This window comes from Lytechinus variegatus, chromosome 2 (assembly GCF_018143015.1).
Source record: "Lytechinus variegatus isolate NC3 chromosome 2, Lvar_3.0, whole genome shotgun sequence".
Lineage (NCBI taxonomy): Eukaryota > Metazoa > Echinodermata > Echinoidea > Temnopleuroida > Toxopneustidae > Lytechinus > Lytechinus variegatus.
In genome coordinates, this window is record NC_054741.1 from 45266155 (window position 1) to 45280766 (window position 14612).

The following is a 14612-nucleotide window of genomic DNA, read 5'->3' on the forward strand; positions in this document are numbered from 1 at the left end:
CTTCCTCCATTTTTGTCGGAGATCAAAACAAATTTATCACCAGTTATCGTCATCATCGTTTTGTTCTTCCCCGATTATGTCGGATATCAAAAATCATAATCTTCTTCTCCACTTGCCTTTCTGCTAATATCGGAGATAAAAACAAATCATAATTTTCTTCCCCTATATCTTCTTTTCCTTCCACCGCTTTTGTCTGAGATCAAAACAAATCACCAGCGCATTTTGACGGCAAACATGTCGCCACGTGTTTTTTTTTGTCTTGTTATGTTTTGGTTTTTCCGATCCGATTTTTTCCCCACTGGTCAAAAATCGGAGTTCGGAAAAATGTAGAAAAAAGGGGAAAATCGGATCGGGAATTGGAATAAAAATCGGTTACAGCATTAAATACCGTGATATTTTACACAAACTGTGCATTCATATGCACCTTTAGGTGATAATGTTTAAGTAACGACAGTTTCTTACCCTAAATTCCCGCTTTTGAAACTGGCATTCAGAGGATTGTCTCTAAAAGTTGACACTTGTGATTCGGAGAGTGGGCAGCCATCTTGGTAATGAATCATTCATGAAAAAGTGGCCGGCGAAAGTTCGACTCCGCCCCATGACCTTTACGTCACACATATACAGTGCCCGGGCGAGCAAACGTTGAAAAGGAAAAGAAAATTAATATTCATAAGCCTGAATTAAAAGAGATGATCTGATTGGCCAACGGTTTCGATAAGCAGTTGACCCGGAAGTTCATCCCACCTCTTATGTTTGTGTACATTATCGACTTCGGAGGAACGAGTGAATTGGGAGCTACACGACAGCCGAGGAAAGTCACTGTTTTTGTTCCTTTTCAATTGAGTTTTCACCACTTAAATGCCAATCAAAGCCTAGAAGAAATAACAAGCTGCATTTTGGTAAGCTTCTTTTTATATATAGTAATATATTAAAGAAAAAAATTGATGAGCCCCGCCGGGGGATTTTGCGTTTTACCTCCCCTAATATTCTAATAATAGAATATGGTATTGTTCACGAAAGTCGTATAATTTTTGAATGGCACAGAAAGCTCCTTTCATGAATTTAATTTAGAAATAGGTTTACAATCATGAGATGTGTTTCATGAATTTGATATCTGATTTATGGACCTTTGTTTTGGTGTTAATTATTAGTTTGAAGATATTATGAAAAATAAGAGAAGACAATAATGATGAGACATTAATAATAATTAGACAATAAATGTTGAGACAATTATAATAATTATTATTACAATAATAATTATAAAATGATTTTAATGATATCAATTATAATTATAATGATAATTATTGTAATAATTATTGAGACAATTTTAATGAGACGTCAATAATAATTATAAATTGATAATGACAATTTTAGTATTTATTGACAATAATAATTATTATTACAGTAGTCATTATTATAATAAAATAATTGTAATGATAACAATTATTATGATAGTACTTTTAGTTGTAATAATTACTGAGACAATAATATTAATGAGATATCAATAATAATCATAACAATACTTATAATTCAAAAATAAAGTAATTGTATAAATGATTATAATTATAGTAATTATAATTATAGGCCTTGTAATTATTGAAACAATGATACATTGTAACTATTATTACAATAATTATAAAATAATTATAATGATAACAATTACAATGAAAGTGATTATAATTGTAATAATTACTGAGACAGTAATATTGATAAGTCATCAATAATAATGATTATTATAAAAATGATTATAATTATAAAAATAATCATAATTACAATTAAAGGCCTTATAATTATTGAGACAATACAATAATAATAATTATTATAAAAGAATTATAATGATAACAATAATAATGTAAGTAATTATAATTGTAATAATTACTGAGACAGTAATATTGATAAGTCATCAAAAATAATTATTGTCATCAAATTATTTTAATTATAATTATAAAAATAATCATAATTAAAGGCCTTATAATTTTTGAGACAATAATAATTATTATTTCAATAATAATTATTATGAAATAATTATAACAATTACTATAATAATTTTTATTGTAATAATTATGTAGAAAATAATATTAATGAAGAAAAAAAATAATTATGATAATAATGCTCGACCCTTTCTAATCATAATAAAAATTGGGACAATAATGAAACGATGATGAGACAATAATAATATCAACAATTTTATTGAGACCAAAATAACAATAATGAGATAATAGACAATTGGAATCAATCTGTCTTTGGCCATAATGGGGGTATCTGTTGAATTACCATCATAACTTTGCAAGTTTATTGATCTGACTTTTGAAACTTGGACATAAGAGTAATCAAGTATCACTGAATATCCTGTGCAAGATTCAGGTCACATGATCAAGGTCGAAGGTCATGTGGGGTCAATGAACTTTGACCACATTGGGGGTATTTTTATGAATTACCATCCTATCTCTGTAAGTGTATTGGTCTAGTTCATAAAACGTGGAAATAAGAGTAACCAAGTATCACTGAACATCTTGTGCGAGTTATAGTAGTTTTCAAAGTCAGCACTGCTGCTATGTTGAACTGCGTGATGCAGGTGAGACGGCCAGAGGCATTCCACTTGTTTTTTTTTTTGGGGGGGGGGTTCATTGTTTGTGGTTCATTAAAGATGAAAAGTAAATAAGCCCATGTAAAGGGGATGTGGAGTGAGGGTGTCAAAACACACTTAAACATTTAAATCTGATTTCTTAGTTGTTTGAATAAGCCTATTACTTAGCATGCTATTTCTGTACTAATTGAAAAATTGCAGGAGTTGTGCTTACAAATTTGGAGTGTGGTTCACAGTTATATTCTTTTTTTTTAATTGCCCCTGGTTCCAGAAAATTGCCCCCGGTTCCTGTAAAAAGCCCGCAAGCCGGGGGCAATCTTTCAAAAAAATAAGTTTTTGTGAAAATCTGATTTTTCATTAAAAAATATGATTTTTGAGGATAATCAGTCTGATTTTTTGTGTCAAGGGGTTGGCATCTCTGAAATGTGCTTTGTTTATTCACATATATCTCGTGAAAAAAAAATTTCTTAGCTAAATATTGGTTACCAAAAATGTTAAATGTGCATTTCAGTTTACTCTTCAGAAAATTCAAACTTTTATCTATAAGATAAGACCAATCTTGAGAGGAATAAACAATATTGAGAGCAAAAAATGCTGATTGGAAAGATCGTCTCCAATGGGCTGCTGTCAGCTCAGCTGCTCACTGCTCTTGGTGTGACGTCACTCAGCTGGAGCTCGCCGGAGGACCGAATAAAGGCAGAGATATGCCATGAACATAAGTAATTTTTGAGAGCTGATTTCTGCAAACTCTAATCACCATTTTAAAAAGTGAAGATACATATCTGATTAGTAATACTTCCCCTTTACAAAGATGACAACAAAAAGTCTTATAAAATACTTTAGATTTTTGGGGTGTGTACTTTAATGTTCTACTTTCATAATGAAGAAAAATACATCAAAATACTTGATTTATCATTCCCAGACAATTATGAACAATGCGGGTATCATAGGAGTTCATAATAGTAGATTGGATGTTTACTGTTAGGGATTTGTGCTCATATTGGCTCTCCAAGATTAAACCACAACTTTAAACCAGGGTTTAATTTAAATCTGAGTTCAGAATACGGGCCTAAATCTGGATGGTCTTCTGATTCTTCTTGACCTAATAATGTATAGCCCGGGCTATTTTGGAATTGCAAAGCCTAGGTGGGGGGGACAGCCCCCCCCTCAGATCTTTGCTGTTAATTGCGCAATTGCAACAATGGGGGGGGACAGCTCCCCCTCAGATCTTTGATGTTAATTGCGCAATTGCAACAACGGGGGGGGACAGCCCCCCTCAGATCTTTGCTGTTAATTGCGCAATTGCAACAATGGGGGGGACAGCTCCCCCTCAGATCTTTGATGTTAATTGCGCAATTGCAACAATGGGGGGGACAGCCCCCCCTCAGATCTTTGCTGTTAATTGCGCAATTGCAACGAAAATTTGTATGCCCGTCACCCATGACCTCATGTCCACCTGTCATAATCATTCAAATTTATTTTGAATTAATTAATCATGCTAATTCAATGCTTTTTGTCTCACCTGCGAAGCAGAGTGAGACTATAGGCGCCGCTTTTCCGACGGCGGCGGCGTCAACATCAAATCTTAACCTGAGGTTAAGTTTTTGAAATGACATCATAACTTAGAAAATATATGGACCTAGTTCATGAAACTTGGACATAAGGTTAATCAAGTATCACTGAACATCCTGCATGAGTTTCACGTCACATGACCAAGGTCAAAGGTCATTTAGGGTCAATGAACTTTGGCTGAATCAGGGGTATCTGTTGAATTACCATCATAACTTTGAAAGTTTACTAGTCTAGTTCATTAAACTTGGACATATGAGTAATCAAATATCACTGAACATCCTGTGCGCGTTTCAGGTCACATGACCAAGGTCAAAGGTCAATGAACTTTGGCCGAATTGGGTGTATCTGTTGAATTGCCATCAAAACTTTGAAAGTTTATGGATCTGATTCATGAAACTTGTACATAAGAGTAATCAAGTATCACTGAACATCCTGTGCGAGTTTCAGGTCACATGATCAAGGTCAAAGGTCATGTAAGGTCAATGAACTTTGGCCATGTTGGGGTTTTTTGTTGAATAACCATTGATTTTCCTTGGTTTTCTGCCAAGGTCTGCATACCAGAGTTAATAATTATTTCTTTACCACCCAGGCTGCTTCTCTCTATACGTTTTCTTTAGGGGGGCACAAGTCAGCAACCTTTCTACTCAGACACCTTTCCACCTTTTCATTTTCACGTACATGTATCTCTCCCTCCTTTTTGCCCCTTACTTTTTTGTTGTGTCCCCTATTAAGATACAATGTCCTAGCTAGTATTCCTTCCTCCCACAGGTTCCCTTTTTGTCTCACCTGCGAAGCAAAGTGAGACTATAGGCGCCGCTTTGGCGACGGCGGCGGAGGCGGCGTCAACATCAAATCTTAACCTGAGGTTAAGTTTTTGAAATGACATCATAACTTAGAAAGTATATGGACCTAGTTAATAAAACTTGGCCATAAGGTTAATCAAGTATTACTGAACATCCTATTAGAGTTTCATGTCACATGACCAAGGTCAAAGGTCATTTAGGGTCAATGAACTTAGACCATGTTGGAGGAATCAACATCGAAATCTTAACCTGAGGTTAAGTTTTTGAAATGTCATCATAACTTAGAAAATATATGGACCTAGTTCATGAAACTTGGACATAAGGTTAATCAAGTATCTTTGAACATCCTGCATGAGTTTCACGTCACATGACCAAGGTCAAAGGTCATTTAGGGTCAATGAACTTTGGCCGAATTGGGGATATCTGTTGAATTCCCATCATAACTTTGAAAGTTTATGGATCTTATTCATGAAACTTGGACAGAATAGTAATCAAGCATCACTGAACATTTTGTGCAAGTTTCAGGTCTCATGATTAAGGTCAAAGGTCATTTAGGGTCAATGAACTTTGGCCGAATCGGGGGTATCTGTTGAATTACCATCATAACTTTGAAAGTTTATTGGTCTAGTTCATTAAACTTGGACATTAGAGTAATCAAGTATCACTGAACATCCTGTGCGTGTTTCAGGTCACATGACCAAGGTCAAAGGTCAATGAACTTTGGCCGAATTGGGTGTATCTGTTGAATTGCCATCAAAACTTTGAAAGTTTATGGATCTGATTCATGAAACTTGTACATAAGAGTAATCAAGTATCACTGAACATCCTGTGCGAGTTTCAGGTCACATGATCAAGGTCAAAGGTCATGTAAGGTCAATGAACTTTGGCCATGTTGGGGTTTTTTGTTGAATAACCATTATATCTCTGTAAGTTTATTGGTCTCGTTCATAAAAAGTGGACATAAGAGTAACCATGTATCACTGAACATCTTGTGCGAGTTAGAGTAGTATTCAAAGTCCGCACTGCTGCTATATTGAACCGCGTGATGCAGGTGAGACGGCCAGAGGCATTCCACTTGTTTATTTTTTGTTTTTCATAGTTTTTTTACGCCCATCCTAGGCGGGACGTATTATGGTATCACGCTCAGTGTCCGTCCGTCTGTTAATAATTCAATGTGTATGATACTAGTATGGATCCCAAGAAACCTATTGACTCTGAGGTCAAATGGTCAAAGGTCAAGGTCACAGTGACATGCGCTCATCTTACCCTTCTGAAGTGCTTGAAAATGCGATAACTTCACTTTAACTTAACCTAGCCTCATAATTTGGTGTGTACATACTAGCATGAAACCCAGGAATTCTACTGATTTGAGGTCAAAAAGGTCAAGTCGCCACCTTCCATCTTGCTCGACCAATAACTCCATTTTCCGTGTTACAGGCGGGCTTATTATGTGCCCATCCCAGCGACACTTGTCGGCAACACTATTTCAGTCATAAAAACATGAAATCTATTGCTTTAAATCAGTAAAAATGAAAATGATACATTTCTTTGGCTACATACAGAATTTGCAGTGGATTTGTATGTGAAATCATGTTTTTGAGCAATTTGAGTCTGACATGCACTAACAGAATGTTACATAACTGTGAAACTGCATACCATGGCATCACTAATTTGGTCTTAAAAGTTATGTGAGACTTGAAAGTAAAATGTCGGCTAGTGGCACAATCGAAAAATTTCGCGTAGCGGATTTATCACAAAAAATGTTGAGGGGCTGGATAGGGTTAAACAACCTTGGGTTACCAATACAGAGCTGCCAAGTAGTACGATTTTTCCGTATTTCATACGGAAATCAATTTAAAATACGGCAGTAAGCTTTTTCATGATAAAATACGGGAAAAACAAATTAGAGAAGAAAAGGTATTCCGTGTGTTGCTGCCCTCTACGTTCAATGAGTTATGCTTTCATCAAGGCTTTCCGATTAGAATTTTCGATATCCTGGCGAATCAATGCGGGTGACAAGTTCCGAGCGCACGCACGTAGTTTACAAGCGCAAAGCAGCGGCTCAAATCGCAATATTTTGCGACTGGTAAATACGTCTGTAAAGGACGTCATCCAAGATGGCAACTTACGTTGACCGACGGAAGGATCGAAGATGACGATGTTTCGATCATAATTTGAAACGAATTAGCCGTAACTTCGGTCTAAGGTACGATATTTCTGAATCTCTTACATTTTTCCGTAAATATGGATGCAATTTCTTTTTCATAATGTGACATTTTATGATTTCATGTGCAAAAAACGATTGGAAAAAACCAGGTTTCCGTCGAATGTTAGATCTAACGTTACTGCTAATACATTGTCTGTACGTACGGGCCTCCAAATTCTTCAGTCTATGTATTGGTGAGTGAGCCAACGCATTTCAGCGGAACAACCAAAATCTAGACTGAAGCTTTCGGTCTCGTGTGCGACGGTGTGGGGCGCAAAATAATGTAAGAAGTGATCGAACTTTGCCATTATGCATGCTTATTTATCTCATGGTAAAAATACGGATTTTTTGGTCAAAATACTGATTTGGGGGATAAGAATACTGAAAATGCAAAATACAACTTGGCAGCTCTGCCAATATATCAATATCATAAGATTTTTTTAGTATAAAGGGAAATGTAAACTATTCATCATTTCTCGTTTGTTTCTCCAGCCTGCAGGTTTTCTAGCAAGCATTGCTGACAGTGAGACAGGACCAAAAATCAGGTTTCTCCATGGAACAACTACACTTGGTTTTAAATTTCAGCATGGTGTCATTATTGCTGTGGATTCAAGGGCTACTGCAGGACCATACATTGGTAGGAAAAATTACTGTCAACAATTCAATTCAATATTGCAGCAGTGCTGAAACTTTTAAAATGACTACCGAATAATTATTCATGATACAATGCTCAGCACCCCCAGTAACAATAGAATAATCCTCCGTGGACTGGGCCCTGCATTTGACCTTGATCATGTGACCTAAGACTTGTACAAGACGATCAGTTTTACTTAACCTAGGCTCATATAATTTTCTGTGTATTATACTAGCATGAATCCCAGGAAGCCTATTGATTTCGAGGTCAAAAGGTCAGAGGTCTAGGTCACTTCCGACATCCTTGTAAACATGATAACTTCAGTTTAACTTAACATAGGTTCATATAAATTGGTGTGTATGAAACTAGCATGGATCCCAGGAATTCTATGGACTTTGAGATCAAAAGGTTGAAGGTCAAGTCGACACCTTCCACTTTTCTTGCTTGACCAATGACACCATTTTCCGCTTTACAGGTGGGCGTATTATGTGCTTGCCCCAGCAGCACTCTTTTTAAGTTATAACAACATATTAAAAACTTAACCTTGGTTAAGACTTCAATATTTCCCCCAACATGGTCTAAGTTCATTGACCCTAAATGACCTTCACACCTTGGTCATGTGACCCAAGACTTGGGCAGGATGTGTAGTAATTAGGGCTGTTATCGATAAGCTCTTTATCGCTAGTCTTATCAATAATCGCTTGTTTTTTGCCACCTAGCGATATCGATAACCTCTCATCGTCGATAATGCCCGCTATTATGTAGGGACATGACAGTGATTTTCCGCGATTTCACTCAATTCACGGAAACAGCCTTGTGAAAGTGGCTTTTCAACGGAGAATCACAGAAAACATATTTTCCTCAAAATGCACAGGACAGCAACAGAAATTATTCTAACAATATCTCAACAAAATACAAATATTTACTAGCCACAAAACACAATCTCACTTCGCTATAATTATGACAATCCAAACATCTTGACTACACTCGACTCCATTTGATCGCATATGGAAAACATTCACAAGTGCAAGCTCAATTTTAGCAAAGTACCAAAGTAGAAGGCAGCACAGGGCCGTGTGTTGCTGCCCTCTACGTTTGAAGATGTACAGCACGGTATCAAAATGGTGGATAGGTGAAAGACATTGTCTGCTCAGAACGATGTCCAATAAGCCCCAAAATTATCAATAAAACTTCATCCAACCCTAAAATAATGCTGATTACGTGAAAGGTGATGTATTTATGCTAAAATGTTTAAAAGATGTTATGTAATCGTTTACATCTGATGAATGCGGATTTTAAAGCGTTCTTTGTACAGTGGCAGATAGAAATTTTAACCAATGCGAGTATTGTGTCATTGCTAAAATGCATAAAAAATGCGTATTGATTATGTTCTTTTGTCGATAGTTATCGATATCGGTAAGATATTTTTAGCGACATATCGACAGAGAATTTTCTGAACGATAACAGCCCTATTAGAAATACTTGATTACCTTATGTCCAAGTTTCATGAACTAGGTCCATATACTTTTTATTACAGTAAAGTTATAATGATATTTCCAAAACTTCAACCTTAGGTTAAGATTTCAATGTTGATGATGATGCCTCCGCCATCGGAAAAGTGGTGCCTATAGTCCGCATACATTCGTAATTCCGAAGGTTAGCTAGTCCGAAAAAGAAATGAGGCTGTAATTCCGAAGGTTCTTTAGTCCGAAAACGAAATGAGGTTCGTAATTCGGAAGGTTCTTTAGTTTGAAAACAAAATGAGGTTCGTTAATCCGAAAATAAAATAAGATTTGTATTTCCGAAAATTAAATTCATTTTGGTAACAAGAACGGTGCTGTTCTTGCTAGATTACGGGATATTATGCAATGATAAACTATCAAACAATGATATAGATAGATAGATAGATGGTTTATTTGATAAAAACTCATACATCATCGCGGCCAAGCCGAATTGTGATGCATTTACATATAAATGAAAATAAATCAATACATTAAAAATGGAATACATATCATTGAAACGAATAATAATTGATAAGCGCAAGTATTTTTTAAGAGAAATACCTAATAAGTATGATTAAAATGCAAATTCATTAATAATTGCAAAGGTAACTATAATCGTTAATGCATCAACAATTGCAATTGTATAACTGTAAATTAGCAGCAGTTGAATTGAATTGAAACTGAATTAAAGTGGAGTGTTAGTTGATAAATATTAAATATAAAATAGACATTGATTTTGAAAAGTAGTTAATTGAATGTATAAAACAAAATGTGAAATTATCAAATAGCGACAATAATGAAATAATATTAACTAGGAATGATTTTAACGAGACATTAAGAAACTATTGCAAATTTGTGAAAAACTGCGATTAGCTACTAAATAATGCATCGATCAGTTTGTGAATTGATATGTGTGTGTTGTGGCCAAAGCATGTATTGATTTAAGAATAGGTGCCCGGATCAAACATACACTGTACGCTTAATTTCGATTTTATCTGAGCAAATGCTGCCCAAGCCAATGGTTTAAAGATGCAAGGGATTAAGTGTGTTGGTCGTTTGCGAGTAACCTCCAGATAATAGGATTTGTATTGGAGGGGATGTCATTTTAAATGAGAGCTTCTGCTGGTAATGAAAATAAAAATAATACTAATGCTGATCATACTAATCGCAAACGAAGATCATAATAAAAATGGTGATAAAGAATAGAAATATTAATAAAATTTTATTGATCGTTTTCCTAGTGTTAACAATGTTAATCCGTTTTTCATGATTACAAAAAATGCTCGGAATGTTAACTTTTATGTGGGGCGTTGTGGCCCAGTGGATTGGTCTTTTGACTATGAAACAGGGTCGTAGGTTCAAATCCCAGCCATTGCGTAAATTCCTTCAACAAGAAATTTATTCACACTGTGCTGCACTCAACCCGGGTGAGGTGAATGGGTACCCATGGAGTATAAAGAAATTAATGAAATGCCTTCCTTTGGGCGCCTAGACAGCCCAGCTAAAGTCGGGGTAATAATAATAGTAAAGCCCGCTGGGAGAACATATTTCAGAACTGAGGTGGCTTCCCTTGGTAAATAATACCAATATTATTATTATGTCTTATTACACTGTAGGCCTACATGAAATTTCCAAATGTTTGAGCTCGTGATTCGCTCGCAACATCTCACAATTATGCCCTTTTAACAGTAATTAAGTCCATAATTGACCAAAAAAGCGAGTTTTACAACTTCAGATTTGATTTTTGTCTCGCCCACCAGAGGTGAAGGCGAGACTTAGGGATCCAAATGTCGTCCGTCCGTCTCAAACCTAATGACACATTACTCCACAACCGTAAGTCACTTTTCAACCAAACTTGGATGGTAGATGGACTTAAGGGAACTTCATGTTATGCTGCACTCCGAGGTCACATGGTAAGGTCAAAGGTCATTTTCAGGTCAATGTTAAAGTTTACATGCAAGACTCTCTTATGACACCTAACTCTTCAACTGTAAGTTGCTTTCAACCAAACTTGGATGGTAGATGGACTTGGGGGACTTGCATGTTATGCTGCAGTTGGAGGTCACATGATGAGGTCAAAGGTCGTTTTTAGGTCAACGTTAAAGTTTACATGCAAGACTCTCTTATGACACCTAACTCCGCAATCGTAAGTGACTTTTCAACCAAACTTGGATGGTAGATGGACTTGGGGGACCTACATGTTATGCTGCAATCGGAGGTCACATGGTAAGGTCATTTTCAGGTCAACATTAAAGTTTACATGCAAGACTCTATTATGACATCTAACTCTGCAACTGTAAGTCGCTTTTCAACCAAACTTGGATGGTAGATGGACTTAGGGGACCTGCATTTTATGCTGCACTTGGAGGTCACATGATAAGGTCAAAGGTCATTTTCAGGTTAACGTTAAAGTTTACATGCAAGACTTTCTTAAGACACCTAACTTCGCAACCGTAAGTCACTTTTCAACCAAACTTGGATGGTAGATGGAATTGGGGGACCTGCATGTTATGCTGCAGTCGGAGGTCACATAGTAAGGTCAAAGGTCATTTTCAGCTCAACATTAAAGTTTATGTGCAAGGCTCTTATGACAAGTGTTATCATCCCAGTCATTTCACAATGAAGTTTTGATACTATTCTGTTGCGTGCCCTCGCAACTCAAGATATTTCTGGTCATTTTCACAAGTGGGCGAGACACAAAATCGCTCTTGCATTGTTTTTCCAAACCGCTAGCTCGCTACGCTCTCGCGAAAAATAAAACGTAAATATGTTATCAATCAGAAATCAATTTAAAAAAATTTGCTCAACTTAATTAGTACAAAACACACTACACAGATGATAATATTATGGTGAAATATTCGTTTGCACCTAAATGCCCTTTTGGCAATGCACTTTTTTGGCTCCCCCCCATAAAAAGGAAAATACGTTCTGCCGCCCTTGGTTGAAACATGTATCGCCTTCATGGCTAACTGCAAAAATCCCTTAACATGTCCCTTTTAGATCAGGTCAGAGCTTATAATTAAAATTTCTGCTCTCGCTTCTTGCTCGCAGCTGTTATCTAGTTACATAGCCGTCTTGTTTTGAAGATCACAAACATATTGCCCATCATATTTTCAACGAAAACTATAGCTCACGCTTCGCGCTCGCACTATTTAGCAAGGGATTTAGCTAAGGGATTAGGAATGCTCTTTCAAACAAAAATCATCTTTAAAGCTGCCGATCCAGGAAATTATGGGTGAAAAGATTTCGCCACCCCCCCCCCCCCCGAAAGTTGGGGGTAGCAGGGGCACTTGTACCCCCAAAAGAAATAACAGGGAAATGCTATTTTTCCAAAATGGGAAATTCCTTTTTTCAAAATAAATACTCTTTTTAAAGTATACATTTTAGATTAATTTTCAGAAGCTCTTATTTAAAATGACATCCCCTCCAATACAAATCCTATTATCTGGAGGTTACTTGCAAACGACCAACACACTTAATCCTCTAGCTGCATCTTCAAACCATTTGCTTGGGCAGCATTTGCTCAGATAAAATTAAAATTAAGCGTATGTTTGATCCGGGCGCCTATATTATTAAATCAATACATGCTTTGGCCACAACACATACATATATATCATCGTTCGTTAGTTTATCATTGCATAATTTCCTGTTATCTTGCAAGAACAGCACCGTTCTCGTTACCAAAATAAATTAATTTCATTTTCGGAAATACGAACCTTATTTAATTTTCGGATTATCGAACCTTATTTCGTTTTCGGTCTACATGTAACGAACCTTCAGATTAACGACCCTTATTTCGTTTTCAGACTACGAACCTTCGGAATTACGAACCTCATTTCGTTTTCGGATTAACGAACCTTCGGAATAACGAACCCTATTTCGTTTCGGATTAACGAACCTTTAGAACAACGAACCTTATTTAGTTTTCGGATTATCGAACCTTCGGAACAACAAACCTTATTTCGTTTTCGGAATAACGCCACAAATGTTCGGATTAACGAACCCTTTTTCGTTTTCGGATTAACGAACATCGAGGTATAGGCAATATACGTGTTTCGGAATTACGAACCATCAGAATAAAGAACTTTCGGAATTACGGACCTTCGGAATTGCGAAGTGTAACCCCTATAGTCTTGCTCTGCTATGCAGGCGAGACAAAAATGTAGGAATTGTGCAAAATATGTGACTTTTCCCCTTTTTTAAAGCAGGCTGGAGCAATCAACTCATTATTGTATTAACTTGATCACTAGAAATATGATGTTCTCTGTTTTCTGATTCCCTAGATTTATTTTGGAGATATCCTCATTTTGCTATTCTTTGTGTATAACGACACTTGTTTGACTCCATTTTTTTTTTTATTAACCAAAGAGAAGGATTATGAAGAAAAAAGAATCACATTAATGATGATAAATCTCTTCTCTCGGAGGGAAGTGAAAAGGGATATCATGTTGATGATGCTATGAAAAATCCATTTGAAGAAGCATGGAGATGATTGCAAAGTTTGATCCATACATATCAATATTTGTATAAATGCTGTATTTTTTTTCATGTTCATAGCTTCTCAGTCTGTGAAGAAGGTGATTGAGATAAACCCTTATCTACTGGGTACGATGGCTGGTGGTGCTGCAGACTGTGCCTTCTGGGAGAGGGTATTGGCTGAACAATGCAGGTAGCTTCTTTACAATAATATGAGATTACTCCTTTACCTAATGAAGGACACTGTTGCTGATGAAAGTCCTGAAGTATATTTTGAGGGGGGGTCACATAGTTTTTTCAGCCATGAAGCATGTGTACGTGTAGCTGTCAATGGGCAATTTCATGTTCAATGTTGAATTTTTGGTGTTGGTGTAAGGTTGATTTTTACACCAGCACAGGACAGATATTGTAATGAATCTGGTCCTGGGACAATACTCACTAGGGGGTTTACTGTTGAGCAATCATTAATATGATTTAGGTCATTTAATTCACTGGCATAAGGTGATAAAACTAATGATGGCAACCTGAACTGTGCTTCGATTATCAACATCAACACCAAATTTTAATCCTGAAGTGAGTTTGGAATTGGGGATGGTTCAGATGACTATTATGTGCTAATATATTGAAGTCTTGTAAGATTAGTATTTATATGTAAACTTGTATTTCTGTAGGATATATGAACTGCGCAACAAGGAGAGGATATCTGTGGCAGCTGCTTCTAAGCTCTTGGCAAATATGCTTTACAATTACAAAGGCATGGGCCTATCAGTGGTAAGATTGCATTATTTGTAAGTTTATTCACTGAACATTTGTATACTAAGGGTGCATTATA

At 36.3% G+C, this 14612-nt stretch overlaps 1 protein-coding gene across 1 annotated transcript in view; it reads left to right on the forward strand.

Moving 5' to 3' along the window:
• The window catches only part of LOC121408139 (proteasome subunit beta type-5-like), a 64989-nt gene that overhangs the window by 18947 nt on the left and 31430 nt on the right, over positions 1-14612 (forward strand). The window contains exons 2-4 of the mRNA XM_041599467.1: positions 7661-7805; positions 13862-13973; positions 14452-14551. Coding sequence (XP_041455401.1) covers positions 7661-7805; positions 13862-13973; positions 14452-14551 — 357 coding nt within the window. The remainder of the gene's footprint in view (positions 1-7660; positions 7806-13861; positions 13974-14451; positions 14552-14612) is intronic.